Source organism: Maylandia zebra, linkage group LG20, assembly GCF_041146795.1.
Source record: "Maylandia zebra isolate NMK-2024a linkage group LG20, Mzebra_GT3a, whole genome shotgun sequence".
Classification (NCBI taxonomy): Eukaryota; Metazoa; Chordata; class Actinopteri; order Cichliformes; family Cichlidae; genus Maylandia; species Maylandia zebra.
In genome coordinates, this window is record NC_135186.1 from 26,942,613 (window position 1) to 26,956,704 (window position 14,092).

Here is a 14,092-nt window from a genome sequence, read left to right on the forward strand (position 1 = left end):
GGCAACACTTCATTAAAGGCAGAGGTTTGTGCACAGGCACTACACTCAGCACCAGACCGAGCTATTTTTACAACAACAGACACACAAGGGAAACCCAGGCCATGTTTAATTTATGATTCTTGTCACAAAAAGGACTTTGGCTTCATACTGGGTAAAGAAAAGTGGGAGAGTGGAGAAGGTGAAGAAGAAGGTGTCAAGAGATCTGTAAGGATCTTTCATAGATAATGAGACCAATTGAGCTGTGTTTCACCAAGACTGAGACGGTCTTTATGCAACATGTTCAAGAGATTTGCTGCAGAGCGGCTGACCACAACTTGCTCCGACTTGTTCTGCAGTGAATGAGCAGCACCATTTCCCCCCCTGAATCTTTCTTTTTTTTAATCTGAAGGCAATATCTTTTTGTAATGTCCTTTGAAAGATCTGAGGCAAGTTGCTGTTTGGCACTATATGAAAAATGCATGATTGTCAGAGACACAACACATCAACACAATTTAACAACAGCTGTTCAAGCTGTTCTCACCTTGCAACTCCAAAATATCCACTTCTCAGAAATTAGAGGGCAAAAAATATGCAGAAACCAGTTGTTTTAAGACAGTGTTGGTAAAACCTACATTTTGGCTCCAAAATATCAAAGTCAGACAATATTCCAACAGCTGTTTCTGTAAGATAAATGCGACATGGATGCATGTTGGGAGGCAACTGTGGGCCACCCCTTTACTATACTGCATACTAATGAACTGTGGAGTTAGAGGCCCTGCAGAGAGCCTAATGTGTTCTTCCAGATGGTCATACACAGGGGCACATCACCTCATTTACTTTCTTCCAGTTCGACATTTATGCTCCCAATTGTCTTAAAGAATTACGTGTGAATATGTCACAGCTTGGAGTGCAGAACTTTTTCCGCTTTGTTCATATTTTTTTTTACCTCCTTCTTATGCTAGGTTACCAACACTACCACAGGCCCAGCAGGATGCCTTGGTACTCACCATGCCAGCACCACAGGGGAGCCGAGTGGCTTGCTGAGTTCCACACTTTAGTACAGGCATCCCAGCGAATGCTGTGGGCTTGCCCCAGGAATGCCTCCTGACCACAGCCTCAGTCACTGGCAAAAACAGGGAGCAAGAGAGGGAGAGTGAAGAAGGAAATACACTAATCGAGTCAGAACAAACACAGATTTTACATAGTCACCCTGACCAGCTGAAAGACTTATTCGTCCCTATCGAATACCACGTCTCCTCGAAGAAGAGTAATCGGCGAAGCTATGTTGCATTTGTAACAACACACCACAGAAAATGAGCTACTAATGAGAGTTATCATCACCTTGCTGTCAGGCCCCGAGTGATGAAGGCTTGGTTACCTTTCAAGTGAGAGTCCTAGTGATATTGCCCGAGTCTTATTGTTGTTGCAGCAGGGAGGTAAGCAAGATACAAACAGCTTGTTAGCTGCATGAGCATAGTGCGGGTACTAGGGGAGATACAAGAGGGTGCTCGTTCTGTATCTCCTGCGTCTGAGTGTCTGTGAATACCTATAATCAAGTGGACTCATCATGATCAAATGAGACAGAGTGGAAGATTTGGTCCTGTTATGGTCCTAAATGTAATCCTTTCTATGCCTGCATCTTTCAAAGTATCAGCCATCATTATACAACTGAATTGTATCACTGTGCTTAGTGGCTATCTGAAAGCACACACACCCAAACAGAGGAGCCATAATAACCATGAATTTTAAGTAAACTCTTTTGATGACACAGAACTGGGCTGGGCATGCTTAAACCCAAGCACACTCAGCAGTGGCTCTTTGCCACTTTGTCTTCACTAATCCTCAATAGTTTGCTCATATACTGAGAAAGGGATGAGGATTTTGGCCACAACTTTCAGACACTATGAAAGAAGGTAAGTACAGAACAGGTCCAGGGTGGTGGGGAAGTCCCATGAGCTCACTGTCTAGCCAGATAGTGCAACAGCTACGCCTACCTGCTCCAACCACTTACACCAGGGAGTGTCTACAAGGAGCTTTGTGGAGATTTAGCTCATCTATGCATCATAAAATAAAAAATATAACTAAACCTTTGAGATTTTACTCCATGTATAACTGGTAAAATATCAAACTTCAATTCTCCTTTAAACTGTTTCAGGCTGAAATGTTGATGAGTAAAAACTTCCCGCAAATCAGCTCCATTCATTTCTCCCACTATTTGCTAATACTCTGACATGAATCATTTCGAATGAATCATTTTGTCTAGAAGAAAAAAGAAAAGATAACGGGATGTTGTTGCAAAGATAAAACCCATGGTTACAGCTGCCACCAAAAGTGTTTTTGTTCCCCTTAAAGAAAAAAGGGTTTATAAAGAAAGTCCATCGTTTTTCTTATCTAACCACATCCATATTTATGGCCAAATAATCAGTTAAAGCAATCAAATGAGGCACAGAGGGAACAGGCAGCTCTACACAAGAAGACCTCAGGCGCCTAAGCAATCTAAACCGAGAAGCAATGGTAGAGACAGTGCTAACCACCGCACCGCCATGTTACCCCGAAGAAAGACAAAACATCTAAGATGCAACAGGTCCAACTTTCCACAGAAAAGCATGGTTAGTGAGATTGAATAGCTCAGTTAATTGGTAAACTGAATCCTCCTCCCACATACGTACACAAACACACACTTTTAATGACTAAGCTTGAAACTAAAACTTGAACTTTCTGGTTCACATTTTTGGTAGTGAAACCCCCTTTGATGCAGACTTACTTTGTCCTGGTCTAGGCCTACAGCAAATGCATTTTAATCCTCACTGATGTGCCATAATGTCAGATTATCTGGTGGGATAGTCTAATCTCATCCATAAATGCAGTTAGAGGGCTTTTCAAGGATACATATAAAAAGCAAATAAACAAAAGACAACCATTATTACAAAGGTGAATGGTACACAGAGAAACTGATCCGTTTTCACTTTACTCCATATTTTTTTTAATCGAAATATTTAATTAAGTACTTTTTCTGTGTGCAGTTTATTTGAGAAATAAAAGGAGAGAAAAAATCTATCGCATCTGTGCACAAATTCAAATGTGCAACAGCAACATATGGCCCTCTGCCATTATGGATACAGCGTAAGCGGTTGCGGTTCTACCCACATATGAATCTAGACTGCACTCTAGTGGCTGCAGGTTTCAAAGTGAGAAAGTAATACAAACGTGAGGTTTTGACTCGTCAGAGCAGAAGGAATAAATATGATTAATGAAGAGTCAGTTTTATTAAATGTCCTAGTATGCGTACACACATGTACACACACTAGTAGATCCTCTCTTTAGTGGATCCAACAATCACTACCAAACTTGTGCTCCTCCTGCTATGACAGCTAAAACGTCCTCCAGGATTTCAGAAAACAAAGATTGTCTCAGTGTTACAGTGATATAAACACACTCTAAAATTATATATTGAAAATTTTGGATAATTATCATTCTTTTTTTTATTTTTTGCATCCAAATTTTAGAACTATGCTTTGCATAATTTGATATAAACTGAAAGAATACATTATCCCTGACTGCAGTGCACCCATGAATGTTCAGAAAAATATCACAGGATTGTTTTTACACTGAAGAAAACACAAAAATGTACAATACTCAAGCCAGTTGTTATGTGGGTATTTTTTTAAGAGCACACATGGACATCGTGATAGGTAACTGAAGTCTTGTACATTCTGAAGTTTGGTACTTCAGCATAGAGCTGTGTGTCACATGCAAGTGCTAAACGTATCGCTGCCCCCTTCGACTCTCCTGTGCCCCACAGTTTGAACATTACTGCTGTAGTATGATGGACAGGTGTTCGCTCTCTAGACTCTTGTTCACCTCTGTCACATTTCATACCAATCACTAAAAGTTTTCATTTTCTCTGTAGGGAAAATTTTATGGTATGTTTCTCATAGTGGCTGTTTCAGGATCCTAGGAGAAGAACTGTGAAAGCTGACAGTTGCTGTCATTGAGTCCTTGTCAGTCAGGTCTGCTGCACTCAGGTGGAAAGGAAAAATAGCTCACATACCAACACGCCACAGTGCAGCACAAAGCTGCCTGTGTCAGTCTGACGGCACCTACTGTAGCTGCTTTCTCTTCTCTTGGGTTTATAGGGAATGAGGATGTTCACTTTGAGCTAAACAAAAATAAACCACTGATACTTTACATACTAGCTTCTTGGTGTCTGGAACAAAACAGTGAGTACTATTCAACTCCGAATTAAACAAATGTGCTTCATCTCTTGATGTAAAATATTAAAAATAATATTCAAATTTCCACTCGGCTCGTATAAAAAAATTGCGACTGGGAGATCGACATCAAGGATTTACTTTCTTATAAAAATATTTTTAGACTTTAAACAAAAAAGCATGGAAATATTCTGAGTGTAGAAAATGCAAACTAGAGGCTGGACTTAAAAAAAAAAAAATGCTGCAAAGCTGTCCTAGGCGTTATCAGGGTCAGAACAAAACGATTTGTGAGTTAAGGGCTGGTATCAAGGGCAGGGCTCAAAGAATTACAACAATGACACAGTACCATTGGCACTGATCCAGCCATGCAGAGACAGCGCACCTTCACCTTGCTAATTTCTAATTGGACAATTAAAGAGGAGTCACTGTTATCCGCCTGGACACGCCAAGAAAATTTTAATTTTGCTCATTTTTTCCATCAGTACTGTCTGGAAAGTTTAGTTCCAAAAATAGCCAAATGTGTTGATCCAGTCCCTGCTTTGTTCTTTATTAGCTCTGTAGCTCTGCACCCTGCTGTAAACAGCTGCTCAGATAAAACACTTTTTCAAATTGAGCTTGCGTTCACAGAAGTAGGTGACCTCACCGGCAAATTACAGGAAAGAGCAATTCTATTTGTCTAAAAAGCCTGCAGCAGCAATAAAATGTTTTTCAGACAAACCGTCGGCTCGTAAATGAGCCATCATGAGCAGCAAAGATGTTCCATGAAGGCTGAACCGCGAGGTGAAAAACAGGTTGTACTAGTTCACTCATCATCACATCAGATAAAGTTGCTGAGGCTGAGCCACAAAACTGGTGCCTCAAGTTTCGATTCGATATGACAGATGCATCTGCATTTTAAAAAAAATGACCAAAAGGAGTCAAAACAATGACATTCAGAAAGCAGTCAGTTTATGGTTTAAATAAAAGATGCAATAAATGCCTGCACCTTGTCGACCCATTAACTCCAGACATGTAGCTGCTATGTAACAAGCTTATGCATCATTATTCAGCCATGCAAAAAACCTTTTAGATCCTTCTCACCCAGTGCTCACCGACTATGTGCTTTGAGTTACGGTAAGGTATGTTCCCGAACATCCCTTCCCCATATCCACTGATTTAAAAAGAAAAACAACATCTTCTAGTTATGATACAAACTCTACAAAGCAAATAGGTTCAGTGCAGTTCACAGTAAATGCACAAATCTGAGTACTAGCCAGCGGTTGGTAAAAGGAAACAAAACCAGACAAAAAGTCTAACAGACTGTAGGAAGTGAAAATCAAATTACATAACACAACAGCAACACATGGAAGTACCTAAAAGGAGAAGTACAAAGAGACCCTTTGAAAGCACACAGCGAGGGACATTAAGAAGGTTTCTAATCATACTTCACAAAATAAACTGAAATGACTAAATAACTCGCTATTGTCTCATAAAAGCAACATCATTTACTTTACAAAAGTACATATATCACAGTGACAGTTAATGAATATTAAAAATATCCTTGACTGCTAGTGCTGTGGGGAAAAAACATTGGAAATAAGGTTGTACAATATAGGTAAAAAGTACATTCAATAATGTCCTTGACAGTCATTTAATTCCAAGTTTTGTCAATGCAGTAAAATAAAAATGCATAAATATGTGGTTAAGCTGCTTCCTGAAAGCTTTTTTTTTTTTTTAACTGTCCATATTAATCACGTAGAAAACTCTGGTATGTCTCTTAACATACATCATCTTAAAGTAGTCTGACAGATAAATGAGGTGCATATTCAATCTCTTAGCAGTCCGAGCTTCTTCAGGGCCCCACGGCGGTCCTCTTCATTTTCTGAACGAGGGCAGATCAGCACGCTGATACCTTGTGATCGAGGCAGTTTCTGAGTGTCTCTGGAGTGATGCAAGGCAGTGTGGGCAGGCAAGGCCTTCTGTGAGGCTGGCTCTTTAGTAATGGAAGGCTCTGCCTCCAAATCCTCTCCTTGAGCACTTGAGAAATCCTTCCTACTCCCAAGAGAGGCGGGGCGCGGTCGATGGTTACGCAGCTGGTTGAGGTTCTGATTAATGCTGGTGCCCTGACTGGCCTCACCGTAGTCTTGACCTGCTGTATATCTGCTTATACCCACCTCAGTGCGCCCGAGGCTGGCTGATTTGACCTTTGGCGGTGTCAGCTGCTTGACCAGGCCAGAATAGGTAAGAGAAGTGGCATCTTTGACAGCAGATGGTTGATTTTCTGAAGGAGAAAGCTCAGTGGGGTCACTGAAATCAGCAGGTGCTGGGAGAATATCAGGATCCAGAACTGTAAGAGCAGTAGAAGTGTTTGATGGTAATATAGCACCAGGGTTCAAAGGCTGGACAGTAACAGAGGCAGGGGGAAGGTTATAAGACTGTGATGATGGTGGTTCATTTGGAGCTGCAGGGCTGATTGGAGGAGAAGAAGAAGATGAAGCTGCCCAAGACACTCTGGTTTTGAGAGGAAGTTTAGAGCTCTGGTTTGGGATCGATTCTTCCTCCTCACTGCTTTTAAGCAGGCCGAGCTTTCTGAGAGCCTCCATGCGAACTTTGTGAGGATCCAAGAATGGCCGCTGTTCACTGCTGTTGAGCACTGGATGCGCTGAGTTTCCATCAGAGTTAGTCATCTTGTGAGATTTCAGAATAATGTTGGGGGGCAGCTTTTTAGGCTTTGGGGCCACAACAGGTGGACTTTTGGGCTCTGCACTTTCAGGAGACGCTGGAGCAACAATTTGTGAACTTGTGAGCAGACTGAGAGACTCAGGCTGAGGTTTGATTTGAGGCACCTTGGTCACAGGGCTTGTCAAATCTTTCTTGACAGAGGCCCTCTGACGAATCTGCTCCAAATCAAAGGTTATTCCCGGCTTTTTCCTGGAAATTCCCACAGATGGAGTAAGGTCTTTTACGTTCACAGGCTGTGAAGGAGAGTCAGGTTCATCCCTAAAGTTTAAGGGAGGTGGAATTACACTCAGATCAATCTCAGAGGTGTCAGTAGATGGTCCTGGACAAACAATTGTACTTTTGACACTCTCAGGATCAGCATCTTCATTTGTGGCTGAGCGTGACATCTCAGTCTGTATAGCTGATGAGTGGATTCTGGTATCAGTAGAAGATTCAGGGATTAGAGGACTGACTTGTGGTTCAGAGATTTGATTTAGCTGAGTTTTTCCTTCTGTGGCTAATGCTGTGGATGCAGGTGGTGCTGTGGGCACTTCATCACTTAGAAATGATTTCTGGTCGCGTTTGGAGCCATTAGGCATCAAAGTGGAAATGTCTAATTAAGAAAAACACAATTACAACAGTTAGTGTTGCAGCACAAACCGTGCATCTGCAATGCAAATAAAGGTACACAAGAAAATATACACAACAGCACATCACATACCATTTACTCTCATCTGATCTGCTTTTTCTGTTAGACTCTCATGATGTGATTCATCATTCGATACGCCGCTGTCCTCCTGCGTCTCCAGCGCTTCGATTGTTTCTTCCAGATACGTGAGACACGCCCTCTCCTCTGCAGATAAGTGGTCCATGCTGTCTTCACTCTGCACAAAAAATGAAATTAGATATTTTTTCCTATCATGTGTATTTTTCATGACTTTCTCAATTTGATTCTCATATTATCACACAACTGTTTTGCATTTCTTAACGCTTTTTTAAAAATACCCAATTGTCCCCATACAGTTTTAATAATATAACATCTTATTCAGTTTGTCATAGGCTCTAATTTAAATTACCACACGGTGCTGGTGTGTGGGGCGGGAGGAGTCTGTCAGTCATGTTAGAAGAAGAAAGACTCCACTACTGCATTTATTAGCAGGATAGGGAACCTCCCAGACTGGACGTTATCAGAAATGAGAGTGTCACGAGATCTACCTGAAACAGCTGAGTTGTGCTCTGATCACGCCACAAATAAAAAGCTATATTGCAAGCTCCAGTCTCAGCAGCAATGACCCTTCTCATAGCGTGAAAAACTCCACCTGCTGATGTCCAGCATTCAGCTGGAAAATCCCGAAACAAAGACAGGCGGGCAGAAACTCCTCCAGTCACATACCAGCATGCCCGGAGCATAGCATGAGGCAAACTAGGTGTGATAACTGCCTGTATTATGTGTTTAGCTTCATTAGTTTGACTTGTTTCTAGTGACAGCTTAATTTGCATTGGCAGCAAAAAGTCAGACTTGTTCCTGATGGGTGCTGGACTCCATCAGGGCTGTCCTTTGTCAATGATTTCTAAGGACAGTCAAGGGGTAGAGGGTGTTGAATTCTGTAGTCTCAAGTTCTCATTTCTGCTTTTTGCAGACGATGTGGTTCTCTTGGCTACATCAGCCAGCGGCCTCCAGCTCGTACTGGAGTGGTTTACAACTGAGTGTGAAGCATGAAGAATGAGAATCAAGACCTACGAGTCTAAGGCCGTGGTTCTCAGCCAGAAAAGGGGGAAATTCTGTGTAGTGACTCACTAGTCTCCTCCAAAGGGTGTCTATGCTCACCTGTAGAGATAGAGTTGGGAGCTTATCTGGGAGGGGCATTGAGTACAACTACTCCTTTTCCTCAAAAGAAGCCAGTTGAGGTGGTTTGGCCTTTGACCAGGATACTTCCTAGACAAGGTGTTTCAGGCATCTCCTAGAGGGAGGAGGCTTTAGGGCAGACCCAGAGCAAACTGGACGGATTACGTTTCAGGGATACCAACTGATTTTTGCGTGTTTATTTCAGTTATTTTATATTGAAGTCAAAATGAAACTGAATTGGTTTCATCATATAAATTCACCACAAATAATGATTAAACTTACTGGCACCAGAACCAAAGGATGATAAATAAGCTTTTAAGAAATAATGTAGATTAAATCTGTAAGATTAGGCACAAAGTATGCAAATTAATTGCAACTTTGCCATTTTTTACCATATCTAACAATACTCCAAGAAGAAATAACGTTTACTATTGTGATTTCTTCTTACAGTAAATAATTCTTGGGAACCCAGCTGGTAGTCTGTGTGTTAAATATGCAGTAGTTCAAACAGATCCAAAGGAACAACTCCCATCCATCTCCTAGTTTTCTCTTATTCTATATTAGCCTGTTGGAAAAAAATTATTTCAGGTGGCTGCTGGTGTCTGAGGGCTTCAGATTGTTTATACTTCATTTATGAAAACATGTGCTGAAACCCTTTGAAAGCTCCTCACTGACTAAACATGAGAACCTTTCACCAATTATAAATTCAGTTCCTCTCATCTCTCAGACTTCACAAATCTCAATTATTTCTTTATTCTCTTCCAGTCGAGGAGAGAAGCGTTTGTGTTTGTTCTGTACGAGAGAGTCAGTAATACAGACGACTGAGATAAAGCGCTACAGCGGCACTCACATAGCCAGAGTTCGTGCTGATTACGCTGTCCGAGCTTCCTGCGCTGTCCATGTTGCTACGGGAACACCACCTGGCCACGTGTCACTCTTTGGCTTTGCACATGAAGGAAGATGAGGGCATCACATGCTCTTCGCGGCCCTGTTTCGTTTGTGTAAATCTCACTGAAAGTCTGTCTCAGGAAAAATCTGAAATGTCAAGGACAAAAGCATGAAACTACAATCAGATGAAATTTGTGAGTCACTACTATCTCCACAGTGGAAAATGTTCATTTCTTTGACCACTGACTGATGAAGCCTTAGTTTGAGGCTAAATATAGCTAGAGAATTAGTTGGTAAACAAAACAGCATCTTTACAATTATTGTGATAAATTAAGGTCATAAATTACAGCTGATAGTTTAATGATCCTCATAATGTAATGGCCGTCTTATTTTTGTAACATGATTCAAATGTGCTGTCATGGTCACTATGATATATTAAGCAAATCTAGTTATGCTAATTGAGTCATTAAATAAAATAATGGTTGAGCTAAAACTTTTCGCCTTTTTTTTAAAAACAACGTGGATCGAGGCACGCATTAAAGGAGAGTAGCTGTGAAATGGAGAATATTTTCAGTTATGCATATCTGTCATGCATAGTGATGTCTTTCACAGGAAACAGATTAAATGTTTCATTTATTAATAATTAAACTCACCTGTATGCCAACAGAAAAGACCTCTTATGGAGACCTCTCGCATATTTTTAAAAAAAAATTAAATTTTTGAGTCAGTTTCTAGCAAAAATGCCAAATATCTCAGAAATTTGGCATCTTCAGACTTATTAATTTTGCTTGTGCTTAATTGTGCTTTCCTTCTTTTTGCCACCTGTAACAGTGTATTTATGTATTTATAATTCATTACTGGTTTGGTCTTTAAGATATTTCTACAAATCAGGAAAATGAACTCGTCATCGCAAGCAGACAGTGCTGTCAGCATCCCTTAATAATCAGTATTTCAGCCATTATGATATAACAATCAAACGCTCTTACTTGCAAATACACACGGTATACCTCACATCATGGCAAATTTGTGCTAAGAATCCAGATATGTTGTGTTACAGCATGCTTGTGCCTCCGCTCCCTATCTTTTGCGTATCACTACTGGCAAGTCAGGCATGAGGAAAGTATGCTAGTCGCAAAAAAAAAAAAAAAAAAAAAAAAAAAAATCAACCAAACCAACAGGTTGATTCTTAATGAGAGCGTAAAGAAAAGGCAACTTCAAGTAGGTGTTTTTTAGGGCTAGAGGAAAAATTGTCGACAATGGTCGTCAAAAGTTTTTTAGCTAATTAACTATAAAGCTAAATGGGTCAGACAAATTGATAATTTTACTTAAAAAAGCTATTTTACGACCTGGTATAGAACTTCTTTACCACATAGTGCTGCAGCCAGTTCAGGTATGTTTGTGAAAGCACAAGCAACACCATTATGTTGATTAAAAATACAAGAGTAACAGAATTAAAGTTTCTTTTCATACCCTGCTGCGCCTGCATGCAAATTATCCCCCAAAATAACATGCTGTGTGTCACAGCTTTAGTTTATTTGTGCAATAGTAAATTAATGTGGTTCGAGAAGTGAGAGAAACTCAGACACTCAGAGGCTCATTCAGCAAAAAACAATACATAACTCTGTCAGAATAAGAATTACAATGTACATCGAACATTCTCATAAAAACAACACTTAAAAAAAGCTTCCTGTGGGCCCATAAAGAGCATAATTTTATTGCTGCAAGTGAAATATTTGAAATATTACTGAACAGTAAGATTGGGTAACAAGTGGGGGATTTTCTATGACTTTTGTTTTGAAATCTTGCATCTAATTAAAAAGCATGTTTTTTAAAAAGTAGCATTAAACACTACATTGAAGAAAATGAAATACATTTTTAGAGGACATGTAACTATTTTTCAATTTTACCGTCAGCTTTTTCACCTCATTACTTTTAAGATTTGAATCATGCAAAGACAGTGACAGACTTTTCCTTTGTTCACTGAACTTATCAGCTCCATCTTCTGTACATGGCACTTTTGACCTGATGACATGAAAACTTAGCAAAGGCAGCTGATGAAAAACCTGATCATCAACCCCCACATTCCCACATGTTTTCTGGAAACAAAAGCTAGTTGACAAAGCACACACCGGCCTCCCACAGTAAGCAGCTAATTATTGTCCCTCCCTTTGTCCAAACCTGAGCAGGCAACACCTCTCAAACTGGAGCACTGGCAAAGCACACTGCACCCACAGCTGAGTCAGGATTTAATAGTGACAGGAATGTCACTTTGCCTGCTTCCATGTCTTCGACACAACTCTTAAATGAAGCCAAACACATGAGCGGATGAAACCTTTAAAATATTAAAAGGGAGGATCAGCTCCAGGCCTTAAATGTGAGAACAGCTGCACAGTTTGTGAGCTAGACTTATTAAAAACCCAGGATAATGATTGATAGCTTTTGATAACAAATCACAGTGCCTTATTGAAAAACTCAAAAATGTTAAGTATGTATTCAAGGTTAGCCAGCCAGAGCTGGTTTAATGATTAACAATAAACAAAGATTCATGGTTAACATTGGGTTGTGCAACTCACAGCCTGTTTGAGAGAACAGAAACATGTCTTTAATGTTCACACTTGTTCCATTAAAATGACTGTTAGTGACATTTATGAGCAAATATTTGCATTAATCCTGACTCAGATAACCAGGGTCCAAACACTATGGTCAGTTGTGTTATCTCTAAAAACAAATTTAGAGCATAAAAACTGATAAGTAATGCATATCGGAGCATTTCTGATACTGATGTTAGTCTTTTGCTGAATATCTTACCCGTCTCTCTATTCCTGCTGCACTCTCCTCCACCCGAACAGACACAAAATGACACTCCAGGGTCAAAACTTACAAACTAAGTAAAAAAACAAACAAACACAAAAACATTATGTTACACCTGATGGTAAAATCTGCTCTGAACAAATCGAGCGCACACACTTACACACACGCACCACTCTAAATGATCACTGTATTTTCATAAAGTAGACTTACGAGCTTTCACACAACTTTATTTCGTCGTTGCCTCCATTGTAACCCATGATTTCACCCTAAACGAGCACATTACGCTTTTAAGAGGACAGTTTCCTGATAACTTACCAGATATGCGCGAGAAAGGTCGGTGAAACTGCGCTGCTGTCAGTCCATAGCTGCGGTGCACTCCCCCGACAGTACTGTTCCTGGAAGTAAAACTATGCGACTGGTAGTGACAGACGGGAGAAGTGTGAGAGGCTTACGGCCAGGTGAGGCAATTAACTTCCGCACAGGTTGGTTTGTGGCCAATCAGAGAACTGGGCGACTGAGACTTTTCCAAGGAAGAGCCAATAGGAGAACAGCAGTAAAACGAGCGAAACCTCAAATGATTTTTCACCTTTTACTTTTCTGTGTGGAATACTGTCACTTATATTAAGTTATTATAACACTATATATCACTATATATACGCATGTTAATAACATATTTAAACCAATGTACTGTAATTCAATTGGATTTGCATAGCGCCACATCACAACAGTCGTCTCAAAGCCCTTTACTTGTAAAGTAAAAGCGCTACAATAATACAATATAATATAAAAAACATGAATAATACAATATAATTTACAATAATAGCAAAACCCCAACAATCAGATGAGGCTCTATAAGCAAGCACCTGGCAAAAGTGCAAGGGAAGGAAAAACTCCCTTTTAAAACCTTTTAACAGAATCAGGCTCAGGGAGGGGCGGCCATTGTCGCCACCTGTTGTGGATGAGGAGAGGGAGGCAGGGCTAGAGACAAGCTGTGGAAAAGAGCCACGGTTTAATAATAAGTGATGATAAGTGCAGAGCGGTGTATAAACACATAGTGAGTGAAAAATACTCAGTACATCCAAACCTTCCAGTTTGGATTTGTGAGACAGACACCATCTCTACTTTTAAGATTAGGCTTCAAACTTTCCTTTTTGTTAAAGCATATAGTTAGGGCTGGATCAGTTATGCTGCAATAGGTGTAGGCTGCTGGGGGTTTCCCATGATGCATTGAGTGTTTCTTCTTCAGCCACCTTTCTCACTCATTATGTGTTAATAGACCTCTCTGCACTGAATCATACTTGTTATTCATCTCTGGCTCTCTTCCACAGCATGTCTTTATCCTGTCTTCCTTCTCTCTCCCCAACCGGTCATGGCCGATGGCTGCCCCACCCTGAGTCTGGTTCTGCTGGAGGTTTCGTCCTGTTAAAAGAGTGTTTTTCCTTCCCACTGTCACCAAAGTGCTTGCTCATAGGGGGGTCTTATGAGTGTTGGGTTTTTCTCACAATGTATTATTGTAGGGTCTACCTTACAATATAAAGCACCTTGAGGCGACTGTTGTTGTGATTTGTCGCTGTATAAATAAAATTGAATTGAATCGTGGGAAGCCCCTGGAAGATTTGGCCTATTGAAGCATAACTAAGGGAGGATTCGGGCTCAC

At 40.5% G+C, this 14,092-nt stretch overlaps 1 protein-coding gene across 2 annotated transcripts; it reads right to left on the reverse strand.

Annotated features, from left to right (window-relative positions):
* Positions 1–5,116: 5,116 nt before the first annotated feature.
* LOC101465830 (specifically androgen-regulated gene protein) lies at positions 5,117–12,897 on the reverse strand. Of its 2 annotated transcripts, XM_004546248.4 has the most exons (5): positions 12,751–12,897; positions 12,433–12,508; positions 9,587–9,771; positions 7,612–7,774; positions 5,117–7,503 (listed from the first exon to the last, which is right to left on the reverse strand). In XM_004546248.4, the coding sequence occupies exons 3-5, from the start codon at positions 9,635–9,637 to the stop codon at positions 5,996–5,998; spliced, it is 1,722 nt and encodes a 573-aa protein (XP_004546305.3). In that variant the 5' UTR covers positions 9,638–9,771; positions 12,433–12,508; positions 12,751–12,897; the 3' UTR covers positions 5,117–5,995. The 2 variants fall into 2 exon arrangements, with proteins under 2 accessions (XP_004546305.3, XP_004546306.3); XM_004546249.4 differs by lacking the exon at positions 12,433–12,508 and having other exon boundaries at positions 12,751–12,884.
* Between the last annotated feature and the right edge of the window lie 1,195 nt (positions 12,898–14,092).

What these genes read in the sequence shown, in the direction of transcription:
- LOC101465830 (XM_004546248.4), bottom strand. Translation starts at nt 9,637, where the DNA reads ATGGACAGCGCAGGAAGCTCGGACAGCGTAATCAGCACGAACTCTGGC. An exon ending in TCAGCACGAACTCTGGCTAT is followed by an intron (nt 7,775 to 9,586) that starts GTGAGTGCCGCT and finishes TTTTTTGTGCAG; the next exon opens with AGTGAAGACAGCATGGACCA. An exon ending in AGATCAGATGAGAGTAAATG is followed by an intron (nt 7,504 to 7,611) that starts GTATGTGATGTG and finishes TTTCTTAATTAG; the next exon opens with ACATTTCCACTTTGATGCCT.